The 16,558-nt window shown below is 36.4% G+C and overlaps 1 protein-coding gene across 1 annotated transcript; it reads left to right on the top strand.

The window, feature by feature from the left end:
• The first annotated feature begins 389 nt into the window (after positions 1-389).
• Positions 390-15,511, top strand: LOC106707439 (AT-rich interactive domain-containing protein 4A). The gene is made up of 27 exons (XM_045681898.1): positions 390-532; positions 799-851; positions 930-1,040; positions 1,646-1,802; positions 2,538-2,703; positions 2,877-3,086; positions 3,204-3,366; positions 5,102-5,239; positions 5,494-5,621; positions 5,877-6,063; positions 6,323-6,483; positions 6,687-6,934; positions 7,292-7,379; positions 7,547-7,666; positions 7,751-7,853; positions 8,490-8,636; positions 8,773-8,815; positions 8,911-9,006; positions 9,096-10,929; positions 11,128-11,306; positions 11,389-11,628; positions 12,177-12,253; positions 12,296-12,423; positions 12,527-12,630; positions 13,156-13,323; positions 13,984-14,124; positions 15,319-15,511. The coding sequence occupies exons 2-27, from the start codon at positions 849-851 to the stop codon at positions 15,348-15,350; spliced, it is 5,172 nt and encodes a 1,723-aa protein (XP_045537854.1). The 5' UTR covers positions 390-532; positions 799-848; the 3' UTR covers positions 15,351-15,511.
• The last annotated feature ends 1,047 nt before the right edge of the window (positions 15,512-16,558 follow it).

Below are 16,558 nucleotides of genomic sequence, written 5' to 3'. Positions count from 1 at the left end.
GACACTCAGTAATGAAATTTTGGTGCATGGTAAATTAACAATGAACATAACAAATAATAGGGCAAAACAGTGTAGATATCCTAGGATGTTAATAGGAGAAAGTAATGTAAAACATGATGATTCATAGAAATATATTTTAAACGATGTACGCTTAAACAAACAAACGAAGAGTAGTTGTTTTTTGATGTAGGCTTTAGGACTCTAGAACATAAGCCCACTGTGCTAGTACTATAAAAGAAGTACTAAAACATACAGCTTAGAGAAAATTGGAAGCATTTTCTTAGAAAGTAAGATAAATTATAAAAAAAAATCGTTTAATGTTGCCAATAATTTAAATTAATTAAATAAAGTGGCAACTCAACTAACAAAATGTCATTATTTAGAAGATGGTGTTGGTGTGTACGTGATTCGTTTTGTTCTGTACTTTTTACATTTATGACTATCCTACACATTAAAGAATAAGATGAAATTCCGTTTACACGACTTTTGCGATAACGTGTTTTGTGGATCCACCTAGAGATATACTTACCAGGTTGTTAATCAAAAATATTGGATTTGCCGCGCAGTCAAAACAACTAACAATCCATTTAATTGATTTGGATAAAATCCAATATATTTCTTAGTTTTTGTTTTATTGTAACTGTAACGCACTAAAGATAATAAAAAAGTTACTAATTATCACAAATATCCATATAAATTGTGACTGTGACGTGCTTATACTTTTGGTCATTAATTTTCAATTCTATGCATTAAAATAAATGTACATTCAACTTTTTTATATGTTTAATAAATTTTCAGGAAGTGTATATAAATAGCTTCACTTCTGGACTAAGATCACCACGCCCAATATGGTAAACAATGTCTATTTATTATTGCATATTATGTATATAATATTTATTCTTTTAGTTGATTGTTCTTTGTTTTTCCAGCAGGGTGATGACCCCCCTTACTTGACGGTCGGGACTGATGTTAGCGCCAAGTATAAGGGTGCCTTTTGTGAAGCTAAAATCAAGAAGGTTGTGCGTAACATCAAATGCAAGGTATGTAAAATCATTGCTATGAATTAAAACTACCATAAAATTTGTTCAAATGAACTCCTACTATATCTATGTATTCCACTCTAGTTATGATTTGTAATGACTAACTATGGTAATCAGAAAAAACACTTAAAACAACATCATTAAATATTAAAAGTGAAATACATATTTCATATAATAATATCAAATAAGAGTGACATATTACCATATACAATATCTAGATTTTGAGAGGTGTCAAGGGACACCTGGATGGAACGAAGTTCCTTTCAATTAATTAGTGAAGGAACCAATGTTTATTCTATGAATAAAAAACTTAAGTCTTCACAAGAAGTACATTTTATTTCTATGAATTTTCGTTATATATTGTCACGTCGTTGCCATGGTGATATAGCAAAAAGTGTCGTGACATCTTTTCGTAAGAATTTTTTCCGTCTAGCCCCCTTTCACAATGCGCGATAAGGAACTTCGTTCCAATAACATTTATTCTCTTGCTGGCTATTCTGCATTGTGCTAAGTAATTTAAATTAGGATGTCTATCTTGTGTTATATTATTTTTAAGGGTACTAAATGTATTTTCAGTCATTAAATATCAAAAATGTTGATTGCAGGTGACCTTAAAAGGTGGTGGTGCAATCACAGTGAATGATGATGTGATCAAAGGTACCCTACGTATTGGCAGCACTGTTGAAGTGAAACAAGATCCTAAAAAGGATGCAACAGAAGCAGTCATAACAAAAATACAAGATTGCAGTCAGTATACAGTGGGTATGTATAACTTTAACATTTTCAGTGACAACAATTCATGTTGTGACTTCTATTTCATAAAAAAATACAATAGTTTTATAGTAGCAAGGATCATATTAACTTTGTAATATTGAATACTGTCTGTTACCTACAACCCTGTCCGCGTAGAATTAAAAAGTTACTTAGCCTATGTGTTCTTCCAGACAATGTTCTATGTTTCAATAAAATACATTTCAACCTCTTTAATGGATAAATCTACATCTTATAATGAGATTCTATTTAAGACTTTCTCCTACTATTTTTGTCATAGGGGTTTAAATGTTTAAATGTTACTTTCGGATATTGTCTTTCATATTTCCACTTTTCTACCTGTGCCATTGTAATTGAATCAGTAGTCATAAAGATTATATTATTTGTATGGTGTAAACATCGCACAATACATGTTCTCCCATCGTCATCAATGTAGTACATTTTATAATACGCGTCACCATTCACACAAACCAGTTCACGTTCGGTCACCATACATACAGCTCATTACCATTTAAAACCATTTAACCATAGTTTTACAGAATAAATCAAATTATCTCCCTAAACTCGGCATTATTCTTTGTATGTACGTACCAACCCGTACATCATGGTCCTTCGAGCCGGATATTAATGATCCGATGACCGGATTATTGATCATATAACTTCAGGGAATATATTTTCAATGAGTAACTTTAACAGTTTAATTTCAACACTATGTATTTGTTTCAGTGTTTGATGATGGTGACATAACAACATTACGTCGCTCAGCGCTGTGCCTCAAAAGTGGGCGACATTTTAATGAAAGTGAGACATTAGACCAACTGCCACTCACACATCCGGAACATTTCTCTACACCGGTGATAGCTGGTCGGCGAGGGAGAAGAGGCAGGGCGCAGTAAGTAATATTGTACAATATTGCTAGTGCATTAACTTCCCAAAAATTATTGAAAATCTTTCAGAAGTATTATGCTTAGTGTTGTCTTTTACTTGACTAGTATAAGATTTGTTTGCATGTACTTTAGAGTTGTAGAGTAGAACTACTATATAAGAGAATGTGTTGCCCTTCAGATCAGAGGAGAGTGAAGGTGAGGGTGTGACACGTCGTGTGAAGGCGGACAGTGAGCCTCACGTGGGGCGCGTGGTGTTCGTGGACATCTCGAGTGGGGCGGAGCGCCGCCGCCCACACCAGCCCGCCTTCCCCGCGCTCGTAGTCGCTCCCACTGCACAAATTAAAGTCAAAGAGGACTATCTAGTGCGCTCCTTTAAAGATGGACGATAGTAAGTGTTAATTAATATCCATAATTAAGGATTTTAATTGAAAGTAAATTGGAAGTGAAAAGTTGCTGTTATACTTTAGTTTTTATGTATTTGGTTATTAAAACACATTGTTTCCAGCTACACAGTGCCGAAGAAGGAGACGCGAGAGTTCAAGCGGGGCAGTGCTCCTGCGGAGTGGGGCGGTGTGCAGGCAGCGCTGCAGTACCTCGACCACGGAGTGCTGCCACCGCACTGGGACAGAGACACCCTCTTCAATGAGCCACGCAACACATCTGACGATGTATGTCCTCATTTATACATTATACCTTCTTTTGGAGGATTTTAAAGTATTTTAAAGTGTTTTAAATTGTGATTGCTATTCGTCTCACTTATAAATGCGAAAGTTTTTATGGATGTACATTTATTTTGTTTTTATGTAACAAAAAACTTATAGACATGAATAACATAGCATCATTTTATCGCGAAAAATGCTCGGTTCTATGAGATATTGTGATTAAATATTTTCTTAGTACTATGGGCCGAAATCATCTGGAATGTACTGAACCCTGTGTTAATTTAGAAACATTTTTATTTACTTTATGTATTACTTTTGAACTATTAGGTGCTTGTCTTTCACCATTTAAATGTTAGGAATTTCATAATACCATGTCTAAAAGTTTACGAATCAAAAAATATTAGGCATCTCAACTATTACTCAGTTATTTTTTACAGTCAAAATAATTTATCTAATAAATGTTACAAATAATATATTATTTCTACACACGCTGGCCTAGGAAAACAAACCGTTAAAGGTCAGTAAAGACTAAAATTACTTATTAATAAAACTATAGTTATTGGAAATAACAGCTTTAAAGCAAAAAGCAAGTTATGTCATTTTTATAGTTGAATTGCCTACACTAAAATACCTTTTTCCATGTAAAATTTTCGAATAATTTTAATATATGATAATATTTATTATACATTTAAATATATAAATATAGCAAATATCACTAAATGCATAAATCATTTGCATCATGGCGCATGTATACAGTCAAAATATCTACATTTGGATAAAGTTAATATGTTAAATAATTTACAACTTTATATAATGTAATATAACAAACAACTAATGAACTAAAATAATTCATTAAAATGATGTAAAAGAATTTACATTACACATATTTAAATGTAATTTTAATATATATATATAGGTTCGGTATCTCGGCTAAAGATTGCTCTCGGAGATCGCAGTAACATAAAGGGATTGCTGGGGTTCTTCGGCTAGTTGAGAGTTGAGTTGACTGGAGTATATAATAACCTACTCTTACATATATACGCGCTAGCAATGGAGTTCCAAAAACCATATCCCCTACCACTACAAATAACAGATATAATTAATTTAATATGTACATGAAATGCCGTATTTATTAGCATAAGATGCTTGCGTTATGCTTTGCAACCTTTGGTTTTCACAGCCGAAATATACAACAAATAGTTATAACTTATTCTCCCAACAAAATTGAGGTAACAGTATATCTTTTTTATGAATTTGTGCAGTGGAAACCCATGGTTGCAAAGTATGTATAACTGTAGAATTTCACTGCGGTGACCTGTATTAATACAAATTGCTATCCCCTTCATTCTCTTGCACAAAAGGAAGACTACAATATATACCGATAATCAAAACAATTAAAACTGCTCAATACCCCCACCCTATCAATTTAAAAAAAAAGTTTCACGAGTTTTTTGTCAATATAAGGATATCTGATCCAGTGGGCCTAAGTTAAACTAAATTGTGATAACTCACTAGCGCCCTCCTGCCAATGTTAGAAAAGTATCTCAAGATCTTTTCGTACTGTAGTTGTCATGTTTTTTATGACATTTATGCCCAAGTAGGTTTTACATATTTAGCGACAGAACTAATCGCGATAGTAGCGCCTCTCACCAGGTCAGATAAGTTGATCCGACTATGTATTAATACAATTGTAACCGCGAACGAATTCTACGTTTAATATTGTTTTGTATGTATTTGTTAGAGTTCAGATGACGAGCCGAGAGAAGAAAAGGACCACTTCGTGGCTCAGCTGTACAAGTTCATGGACGACCGTGGTACGCCGCTCAATAGAAATCCAACCATCGCCAACCGGGATATCGATTTATATAGATTGTTTCGTGTAAGTTGTATTTTTGTACTTTTACTATCTTCTTATTTATTTAAATACTTTTGAGGTTAAATACGTAAAGTTGGACAATACACCATTTCTATTTAAATCAATTTAATCCTGTCCTGTTGGTCAGCAAAGAATAAAATGTTTTGCTACGGCGATGGCATCTTACAAGATGGAAGCGTTTTATTTCTAGTCATATTTAAAAAAAATTAAATATTTCATTATTTATATTTTTCATAAAAAGTAACTTATATTAACAGGTTGTACAAAAACTGGGCGGCTACAATCGTGTGACAAATCAAAACCAATGGAAGACGATTGCAGACAAGATGGGCTTCCACCCAGTCACAACGAGCATCACTAACCTTTGTAAGCAAGCCTATAAGAAGTAAGTGGAACTTAGAGGTTCATTTGTTTTGTATTCAATTATTAGGGTGGGATTCCACAGACAATACCCTCGTATTAAAATATATCCCTTACATTATCTTTGAAAAAATATAGACAACAATGTGTTCCAATATAATTGCATGCATTTTATCAATGAAAGGACATAAAAGAGTTTCGAGGAAAATGTAAGAAGCTTCAAAAATGACTAATTTAGAGTAAAAACGACTATATTAACATTGTACATCCCACACATCAGGTTCCTGCACAGCTTCGAGGACTTCTACCGCAAGCTGGGGGTAACATTGGTGGCGCATCCTCGCGGCGCGCGCACTCCGCCCGCCGGCCGCTCGCTCATACGCGACCGCGACAAGCAGCTGCTGGCCTCCTCGCCTGCAGGCACCACGCCCACCAACACTCCCACCACCACCCCCACCCCAGCACCGGTAACTGGCTAAAGTATACCCCCAATAGACAAATTCAAAAGTACCCCTGTTTTTTTTTTAATTGTTATAGTCAGGATAATTCGGAGGATTTGTCTTTTCAAATTACTAAAAGACCCTTTTTCAAAAGTAAATGGTACATACATTGCTCATAAACAGCAAATTTCATGAAAAAAAACATCCCTATTTTTGAATTTATCTGATATTAAGTTATTATAAAAAAAAACTACTTGAATAAAATCATTTGTTCGTTTTACTGCAGCGCGGCAAAGATAAAGATTCGGATAAAAGCGAGACGGAAAAAAGTGATAAGAGCGAGAAAGATGAGAAGATTGAGAAAATGGAGAAGACAAGAGAGAAGATACCGGCCAGCGATGAAGATGACAGCGCTGACAACCAGCCGCTCATTGTTGCCGCACCCAAGTAAGATGTTATACAGTCACTTAGAAACATCTTATCTCCATTGGAAATAACTTAAACTAGAACAAAGCTAAAATTAATTCTACCCATTAAGATTGTTACATCTTACAAGAGAAGAGATCTCATCAGAGATGTTAGTCTTTTTGTTGCAAAAATAAAAAAACAACTAAACTAATTGTGATTAACTATCGTTTTCATTTTTACAGAGTTGATAAGGACAAAGAGAAGGAGAAAGAGAAGGAAAAAGAAAAAGAGAAGGAGAAGGAGAAAGAAAAGGAGAAGGATAAGGAGAAAGAAAAGGAGAAGGATAAAGAGAAAGTGCCGTCGACACGGACAAGCGAAGAGAAAACAGTGGACAAGCCGCGCTCGCAGTCCAAAACTCGAAGCTCTTCCGTTGCCAAGATTGAGTTGCACGAAAAGAGAACACCTAAAAGGAGACCTTTTCATCCTAAAAGTTAGTAAATTCCATTGAAATATTCACAAGGAATAATATTTATGGGTATTAGTATTTGGCTAATCACTACTTTTTATTCTAATTCTGGTAACTATTTTACGTATTATGAAGAAATTAACATGGTTTTATTTTATTTAATGAAATATTGTCTCGTGAATTTGATAACTATAAATAAGATATAGATTGCAATCTTATATATTTACGGTTTTATATTAGCGTTAGTTTCCATTAGATAAAACTTCTGTATAAAAAATATTGTCGCTGTTTTTTTTTTTCAGAGAGTCTAAGAGATAAGTTAATGTTTTTTGTATATGTGTTTCGTCGGTGGAAATTCAGATTTATTTGTATACTTTGCAGTGTCAGAAGGTCCGAGTACAGGCACACAGCGCGCCTCACGTCGCCCGCACGTCTCTACAGATAGCGATAGTTCTGGACGCGCTTCTAGGTAAAACACACAAATCCGGTTATAACCACGTCTAAGAAGCCAGCTACTTTTCAGTCGTAATAACAGATATACTTTTAAATTTAGAATATATTTAGTTTCTGTATAAACGTTTGTTTTTAATGTTTTTTTATATTAAATAGAATTTTATGAATCATTTTTTTTTTCAGTCGATGTGGACCTACAAAAAAGATGCAAAATCGTCGCAGTCAGAGCGCGAATTCAGCGAGCAGTGGCAACACTATTGCCTCAAACAGTAGCAAGAGACCGCGCAAGAGGAAAAGCACTGAGTAATACAAAATATATTAATTCTGAATAGTTATTTATTTGTTATGAAAATGTATATTCATAATTTACAATTTAATTTTTTTAAGGCCATCAATGAGCGAATGCACTCGATCTGGTGGCGTTAGTGTAAAGGCACAAGTTGGCGATAAACTGAAAGTATACTACGGCCCTACACAGTCTGAATCAAAGGTACATTTTTACAATTACCTACATTTAGCATGATTAACGATTGTATATATTTATATTTATTTATGTATTTTTTCTTACTAATATAAATGCGAATGTTTAGATGGATGGATGTTTGTATGAAGATATCTCTGGAATGGCTCAACTTATCTTGATGAAATTTGACACAAATGTAGAACATAGTCTCTAAGAACACATAGACTATTTATTACGATTTTTTTTAACTACGCGTGGACGGAGACATGTGCAATAGCTAGTTTATTTTATATCTTGTACAAATCTTGTAATCTAAATTAGATATTACCAATATTAACATATTTTTTATTAATATGTTAACTATCCCCAACATGGGTATGAAATGAAAGGACTTGACAACCAGAGTATTGTACAATATAAAAAAAAATCAAAAAAACACCATTTTGTACAAATACCGGATATGTATAACCACCTCAACATGGATACTAAATAAAAAGATTTAAATAAAACACTTAAAATTAATTACTAAAAGTAAGAATTTGCAAAAAAACATAATAAAAAATGCACATCTCTAATTTTAATAACGGCTCAATAAACTATACACAAGAGTTCATCAAAATCTTTAAAAAAAATTTAAACTTATTAAAATTGGTTTATGTTTAGGTGACGTATGAGGCGAAGGTGATAGAGGTGTCAAGTGAGGGTTTACTGCGAGTGCACTACACGGGCTGGAACACGCGATACGACGAGTGGATCAAACCACAGCGCATCGCACTCAATGTCACACAACACGATGCCCGGAACAAAAAGGTTACAACAAATGCTTCCCACTCACATAAATATATATTTAATATGAGAAATCTACTCACTAAAAACACTTTCTGAACATATTATTTCAAATTTTCATCGGGAAATTTTAATATTATATTGAATATATTATTTCCAGAATACCAGCTTAAGCCGCCGTTCGAGAAGTAAAAGAACTGAAGGTAATGTATATAGAGATTGATGATGTTTTTTTTAATTGATATGTACTTTAATACAAAATATATAAATATAAAAATTTCAGAAACTTCATTTACAGAATCATCCGCCCGCTCTGATTCTGACACTGATTCAGACAGCGATGATGATATTAAACGGGCCTGCAAGAAACCAGATGACAAGCCTAGTCTTAAAAGTAAGTTATTTTGCTAATGAACCTTGAAATCGATATTAAAATGTGTTATATATACATTATCAGAAATTAATAAATATATATTTTTACAGCACCACCTAGATCAAAAGATGCCAAATCGAGTGACAGCAGTGGCTCAAGCAAGCCTCGTAAAAGACCCGTAAGAACAATTTCCACTCCAACAATGGCCTCCCCCGCTAAGAAACCTCGAGTTAACGTCAGTAACCATCAGCACCAAGGAAGAGATTACGACCTCAATGAAATACGATCTGAACTTAAAGGACTTCATAGTGTTAAACAAGAACCAGAAGATACTATCAAATCTGACCCCCAAAAAGATAAAACTCCAAGTCCTGTAACACAAATAACAGTACAACCGCCTGAACCTCCGCAACCTGAAAAACAAGCCGAGGATGTGTACGAATTCAAAGAACCGGAACCATTCGAAATAGAGCTGCATGATGAGAAAAAGAAGCGAATGCATCGTATATTTGACGATATTTCACCGAGCAAATACACATCGACTTTATCAAAGTCTTTAAGTGAGGAGATATCCGAGGACTCATTGAGGCCTCGAGCTTCCACACTAAGATCTCCATCTCTATCGCCGTTCAGAGATTTCGCAGCAACCAGGGAGGAACCGAATCGACAGACTCCAGAAGAAGATTCGAAAGATGGTCTTTTCTCGATAGACGATGATTCATTACCAGGCGAAGGTAGCTCGGGACCGATCTTCGAAGGATTCACTCCGGCTAAGAACCAAGAAACCTATTCTAAAAAGAATAAAGTCAACAAATTGCGTGAATTGATAGACGACTCACCCGACAGTCCCGCTGACGATGAACGATCCTCTGAGGACGAACCCGAAGAAATGAAAGAGGAGAGCGAACCGAGTTCAGAACCTCCGCTACTCGAGATAGTAGAAGTACCGGAGCCGATCAAAGAAGAAATTCATGCCCTTGATACAGTAAAAGAAGTCGTTATCATTTTACAAGAAAATGAACAACAAATAAATGCCATACCACAGCCACCGAGGACACCGCCGCTTCAAATTAAGTTACAAGCGCCTGATGCAAGCGATATTGTTAATTCGAAGGCCCAAACTACTTCAACTGAATCTGTCGAGGAAACAAAGCATATACCATCAGTTGATAAAGAAGAACAAATAAAGCTGCTATCGATTCCCCTACCCACTTCGGAGCCAAAAGAGAAAGGGAATATGAAATTAAAAATCGAGAAATTAGATCCAGATCCGATTGTATCAAAATTAGAACCACCATCCAGTCCCCTCATCGATACAGAAGAAGATAAATCGGAACCCGACAGCCCGGCTCGCATTGACGTGCTCCCTGAACCGCCTCCCGGCTTCCTCCTACAATCCGAAGGTCCCAAGATCGCTGAGAAACTACTGAAAGCTATAAACAGCGCTAAAAGACTTTCGATGTCTCCGCCGCCGGTGAATAATACAGACCGACCTTTAACACCTATCAAAGATATTCCAATGCCAAAAGAAGACAAACTATCTTCAATATCCCCAGAAATTAAACCGCTCATTAAATCTGAACCATTGAAACCATTGAGTAAAATAGAACCGATAAAGAAAATCAGTCCGCTGCCGTTATCCGACTCGATATTCGGCGAGCCGTCGAACTTTACCGATTTGAAGCGTGATTTATCGGAAATTAAGAAAATTAAAAGTAAGGAGCCTACACCGCCACGTTTGCAGAGTCCTTTGAACATTTTAGAGCGTCGTAAGAGCGTGGCCGACTTGTCTCTGAGCGCGCCCGGCAAGAACAACAAGGTGCTCAGCGATACTATACAGAAGCTGTCTAGCCAAATCAACCAATCGGCGGCCAGCATTCCCCTGCCTCCCTTCCCGCCCGGTGACAGGAGCGAGACCAGCGATTCCGACGACTCTGACAGGAGGTAAATTTATATAAATCATCTTCTTTATCGTATTTTTATGAAAAGACATGTAAGCTTTTCATCCCTTAGCAAAAAACAGAAATTATAATATGTTTTATACACTTTGAATTAAATTTCGCCTGTCGATTAGCACGCCTATAAACTAGATGAGAACTTTAACGGGTGATAGAAATTTAAACATGTTTTTTGATGATGCAGGTTAATAATCGACAAGGTGTCGATGGAGGAGTGGGGCAGCGGTGGCAGTGGGGGGAGCGGGGGCAGTCTGGAGGGCCGAGGTGCGCGCGCGCTGCATGCCGGCAAGTCGCTGGGCGAGTGGAGCGCCGGCGAGTCCCTGCTCATGCTCGAAGACGCCTGCAAGAATGAACGGAAACATAGTCAGTTACCACTATACATTTACATCTACAATTTACTGCTACAATTGTAGTGCTTTTAGTAACGGCCCCTTTCTTTATACAGGTGCGAGTGTGGTGGTGGCGGGCAGCGGGCGTGCGGGCGCTAGCAGCGGGGGCGCGGCGGGAGGCGGGGCCTCGGGTGTGGGCGTGGCGGGGGGAGGGGAGGACGACAGCAACATATCACTGCTACTATGTGAAGAGACGATCCCCGGCTCCCCGGCGCCCGACGCAGAGCCTGCGCCGCCACGTCACAAGCACACGCTGCCCTTCGCCTGCGCGCCGCCGCACCACTCGCACTCCAAAGGTTAAACATTGATTCTCAAGTTAACATAATTTTTCTAGAAAAAGTTTTAAAACAGTACCAAGCTATGTCTTGATAATTAAGGACAGTTTTAAAAAAGGCTCAGAATAACCATAAATATCTTATAATCAATCACCACTAGTCATAGTTGTAGGGAGTAGGTTTACCAAAAAACTTTATTGAACTGGATACAATTTGTAAAATGTTGCATAGAAAACTTTGTAATTTTAAATACTTTAAGTTGGATTGGGCTGTCTTAATATTATGAATCATTGTTTGTTGTTAATCTAATTCTATTATTATTTTTTGTAAAGGTACCAGCTGAAAATCAGCGCAGGTTCAGTTTAGTCTGTCCCTGCTTCGCTGAGTTGGCTCCCTTTTGCCACACTATTGTACCAAGTTTGTGCCTTGTATGTCTGTGTTTTTTGTCTTTTTTGATGTTATATTCTTTGTGTGGCAATAAATGTTTTTCTTTTTTTCAAAAAGGTGGAGTATAAAAGGGTAGATTTATCAATAATAATAATTAATAATTTGGAAACAACGTGTTGTAGCAGAAGAGCGTGGCAACGCCGGCGGGTCGCGCGAGGGCGGAGCTGGCGCAGGAGTGGGCATGGCGGGCGGGTTGGGCGTAATGGGCGGAGTGGGCGTGGTCGCGGCTGCAGCGGAGCAGGTGGCGGCGGGTGCAGGGGGCGTGGCGGGCGCGGGGGGCGCGGCGCCGGGCTGGGCGCGCCGACACGCGCTGCTCGACAACACGCCGCCCACCACGCCCGATAGCAGTCTCGACTTGTCACCGCACCGGTAAATACACACACACGTAGAGTGTTTAAATACAACCTTCTAAGCTACGATATATTTTCCTTTGTGTAACAAGCTATAAAATAAAAGGAGTCATGTGTTTCAGTGAGCGGCGCTTGTCGGAGCGCGACAGTCCCTCGGAGCGCAAGGAGGACGACGACGACGTGGCCGCGCGTTCGCCTCACCATATGGACATTGACAAACCTCATCGTGAGTTCATCATTTCTCTGTCCTTGTCCCACTGACATAGGGTCGGTGCGCTAGGTTTCCGTTCTCCAAATTAATATATTTACTCATCTTAGTCACTGCATTCATAATGAAGTCATCTTGCACGCAATCCATTATCTTTTCCTAGGCCTACCTCTATCGGTGTACCTCTCCATACTCATACTTAAAATACTCCTTACCTCATGTGATTCTTCCCCCTTAAAATATGCTCATACCACCTTTTACTTCTCAATTTCTCAAACATTGTAGTGAGTTTGTTTTTGCATATACCTATATATTATATAAGATTATTTCATTACATTTAGTTATGTGTATTTTTTGTGTTAAAAACAATTTAACGTAATCCATAAGCGATTTCGAATCAAATGTACACTAAATACCAACATTTTGATGTAATTGTATGTCTTACATTCACTTATTGCAAAAATGTAGTAAACATAGTACTTTACACTTTTTTACATTTATTTCATTCATATATGTATATAAATCGTATTTTGTATATAATAGCGAGTCGTTCGCGTAAAGCGTCCGAGAGCTCTACGGCGGGTCGCGGCAGGTCGCGGCGCGCACGTCGCGACACGGACGAGCACGCGCACGCGCACGCGCACGCGCACCTGCCGCTCTCGCACAACGCGCACCACACACCGTACAAGTACAACTTCATACTGGACCTCGGTACGAATTTATATTTATATTATAATTATAATTTTATCACATATATGACATATAGTAATTTTTATACTGAGCCTTCTAAATAGGTTTAAACTTTTGATATCTTCAGATTTAAGTTACAACTGCTTACACCAGTGTAAAAACATCATCCCTCTCAACTTACAGTTACTAACGTTGGCACTTAAACATTTGTCTTAGGTTTATATTACAATATGTAACATACACAATATCTGTACTCTACAAATTTTGCAATGGAAATCTGTATATATAAAAGAAAGTCGTGTTAGTTACACTATTTACAACTCAAAATCGGTCGAAATGATTTAGCTGAAAATTGATGGGGAGTTAGCTTAGAACTAGGAGACGGACATAGAAACTTTTTTATCTTGTGTGCATTTTTTTTATTCCTCGCGGACGGAGTCGCGGTTAAAAGCTAGTTTCCAATAAAAAAGTTGCATTATCATACATTCTGTTGTATATCAATATCGGGACCTCAAACACCTTAATCGTGGTAAAAATACCGTTTCTTACGTATCGTATATTAGTAAAGCAACGAAAGTTAAATGTAATATTTGTTTACTACTACATTTTTTTTTAATTCCATGCCGACGAAGTCGCAGGCAAAAAGCTAGTAATTAAGACAGTATGTATCAATGTGTATAGATCCTACTTGGGACTGCGAGAAGCGTATCAAGGTGTTAACTTCTCGGCTTGGGGAGCTGCGAAAGACTTACCATTCGGTGAAGGCCGAGCTGGCCGCCATCGACCGTCGCCGTAAGAAACTACGCCGCAAGGAGCGAGAAGGTAACTTCACATTACAACATTACACAAATTCATTCTCACACAGTTTACTATCTCAATAAATCTTACTAATATTATAAATGCAGATGTATGGATGGATGTTTGTTACAAGTTATCTCCTTAACGGGTGTATGGATCTCAATGAAATTTCATATATATGTAGAAAATAGGTTGCAACAGTTCAATATATTGAAATATGGCACAGATGTAGAACATAAACTCGACTAATATATGAGATACTTTTCTCTCTATCTTTTAAATTCTGCGCAGACGAAATCGCGGACAAAAGCTAGTTTAAAATGTTTAAAACTATTGTAAGCTGAACTCAGCGTGAGACGCAAAATAATGTCAAAAGTATATTTATAGCTTCTCTGGCGTAGGTAGACATTGGTGACAGACATATGATATGGAAATTAAAAAAAGTTCATAAATTATTTGTTACATTAAATACCATAATATTTATTTTCCCATTACTCATTTATTTTATACTTTCCTTAAATTTATTTTAATTTAAATTAACTTGACTTATTTAATATCATTTTATATTAATATAAATTTAAAAATATATTTAGATCCTACAGTCAAATTATTTTAAATAGTTTTGTTGAACGTAGTTGTATTTTCAAGGTTAACACTGTGTTATAAATAAATAATATACATTATTTTTAACAGTCGAACCTAGATAAACGGAAGACCTCCATAAGCGAGAAACTCGCTTTAGAGAGAAACATCTATAAGCGAGAAAACATTGTGATCCCTTGCACTCTCGCTTATCCAGGTTCGCCGTTTTTATATACATACTAGCTGTCGCCCGCGACTCCGTCTGCGCACAGTTAAAAAAAACTTAATAGGGGTATGAAAAATAGATGTTGGCCGATTCTCAGACCTACTCAATATGCTCACAAAATTTCATGAGAATCGGTCAAGCCGTTTCGGAGGAGTACGGGAACGAAAACTGTGACACGAGAATCTATTTATATAAAAGAAAGTCGTGTTAGTTACACTATTTATAACTGAAGAACTGCTGAATCGATTTGACTGAAAATTGGTGGGCAGGTAGCTTAGAACCAGGAAACGGACATAGGATAACTTTTACCCCGTTTTCTATTTTTTATTCCGCGCGGACGGAGTCGCGGGTAAAAGCTAGTTTTATATATTAGATAACTCTTTTGACTGTGATAATTGTTTTATTTACAGCTGTGAAAGCGGCAAAGGCGGCGTGCTCATGATGAAAACTCAGTCTATTCTGAATACCTGAAGAATATGTTTATTCGTTTTAGAATAAACAAACTTGAAATGGTATTTAAAGTTGAATTTTTCAACTTGTGAAACAAAACTATTGAAATACGTGCAAATGCAATGGAAAATCAAAGTTAATATTCTTAAATTACGACGAAATTGCTATAAATGTTTTTTTTTAAGACTTGATGTATTTCTAGATTGTTTTATATTGTTCAGAATTTTATATTTACCTTGAGTGTTTATAACCGAGACATAGGGTAGATGTACCGTTTATGGCCACTTTAAGCGATTCCATATTTTTTATTTAGAATTTAATTAACTTAAGTAAAGTATATAATAACGTAATATGGATAAATGATATCTTTAATACATTAGTTATCGAATAATTAAAAGCAAATACCTTATAAACTTACTTTAGTTTAAAAAAATATAAATAATTAATCATACCTGCTGTTTCACCAGTAGTGGCCATAGAAGTACTACTTTTGGCCATCGGTTGCACCACTTGTGGCCATAATAAATAAAAGTTTTTGGTGGATGGAATATTATTAATATTTACTCAATTAATTAGCAAAATATCAATTTATTTTTAACGTATTTGAACATAAAATAATAAAACTGTTACAAGTAAAGAACTAAGTTAATTTTTAGACATTTTTCGCGGTTTTACAGATTTTTTCGCAGGTACCTAATTCTTTAGCTAATTTTTTTCTAGCTTTTACCTCTAATTTCTCTTGAGATGAAACTTGTGATGATTTTTGTGAATCAGATTTGTTAAAAATATTGTGATTATTTTGAGATTCTTTCATCTCAACGCATTTAGTGTAATCAACCGCGTCAGCATCGAATGGACATATGCCACAAGCTTTAAATCCACTCTTAATAACATTAACAAAATTTTCTTCATTGATGAGCTTTGACAAAAAAGCTGGGACATTATGTTTTTGCACATCAGCACCATTATTTTCGATTCGCCAATTACGGACCAAATTCTTCCACCGTTGTTTTAACGGGAAAAAAAAAGATACATCGAGTGGCTGGAGAATATGTGTTGCGTGTGGCGGAAAACAGCATAGGATTATTTGTTTTTCTTTACAGAACTTACTTAGATGGATCGACATGTGAGAGACATGACCATCTAAGAATACAATCACTGGAAGTTCAATTTCGCTCTCTTGAAGAAATGGATAAAAAA

Source organism: Papilio machaon, chromosome 17, assembly GCF_912999745.1.
Source record: "Papilio machaon chromosome 17, ilPapMach1.1, whole genome shotgun sequence".
NCBI lineage: Eukaryota > Metazoa > Arthropoda > Insecta > Lepidoptera > Papilionidae > Papilio > Papilio machaon.
This window is presented reverse-complemented; position numbering and strand designations above follow the sequence as displayed.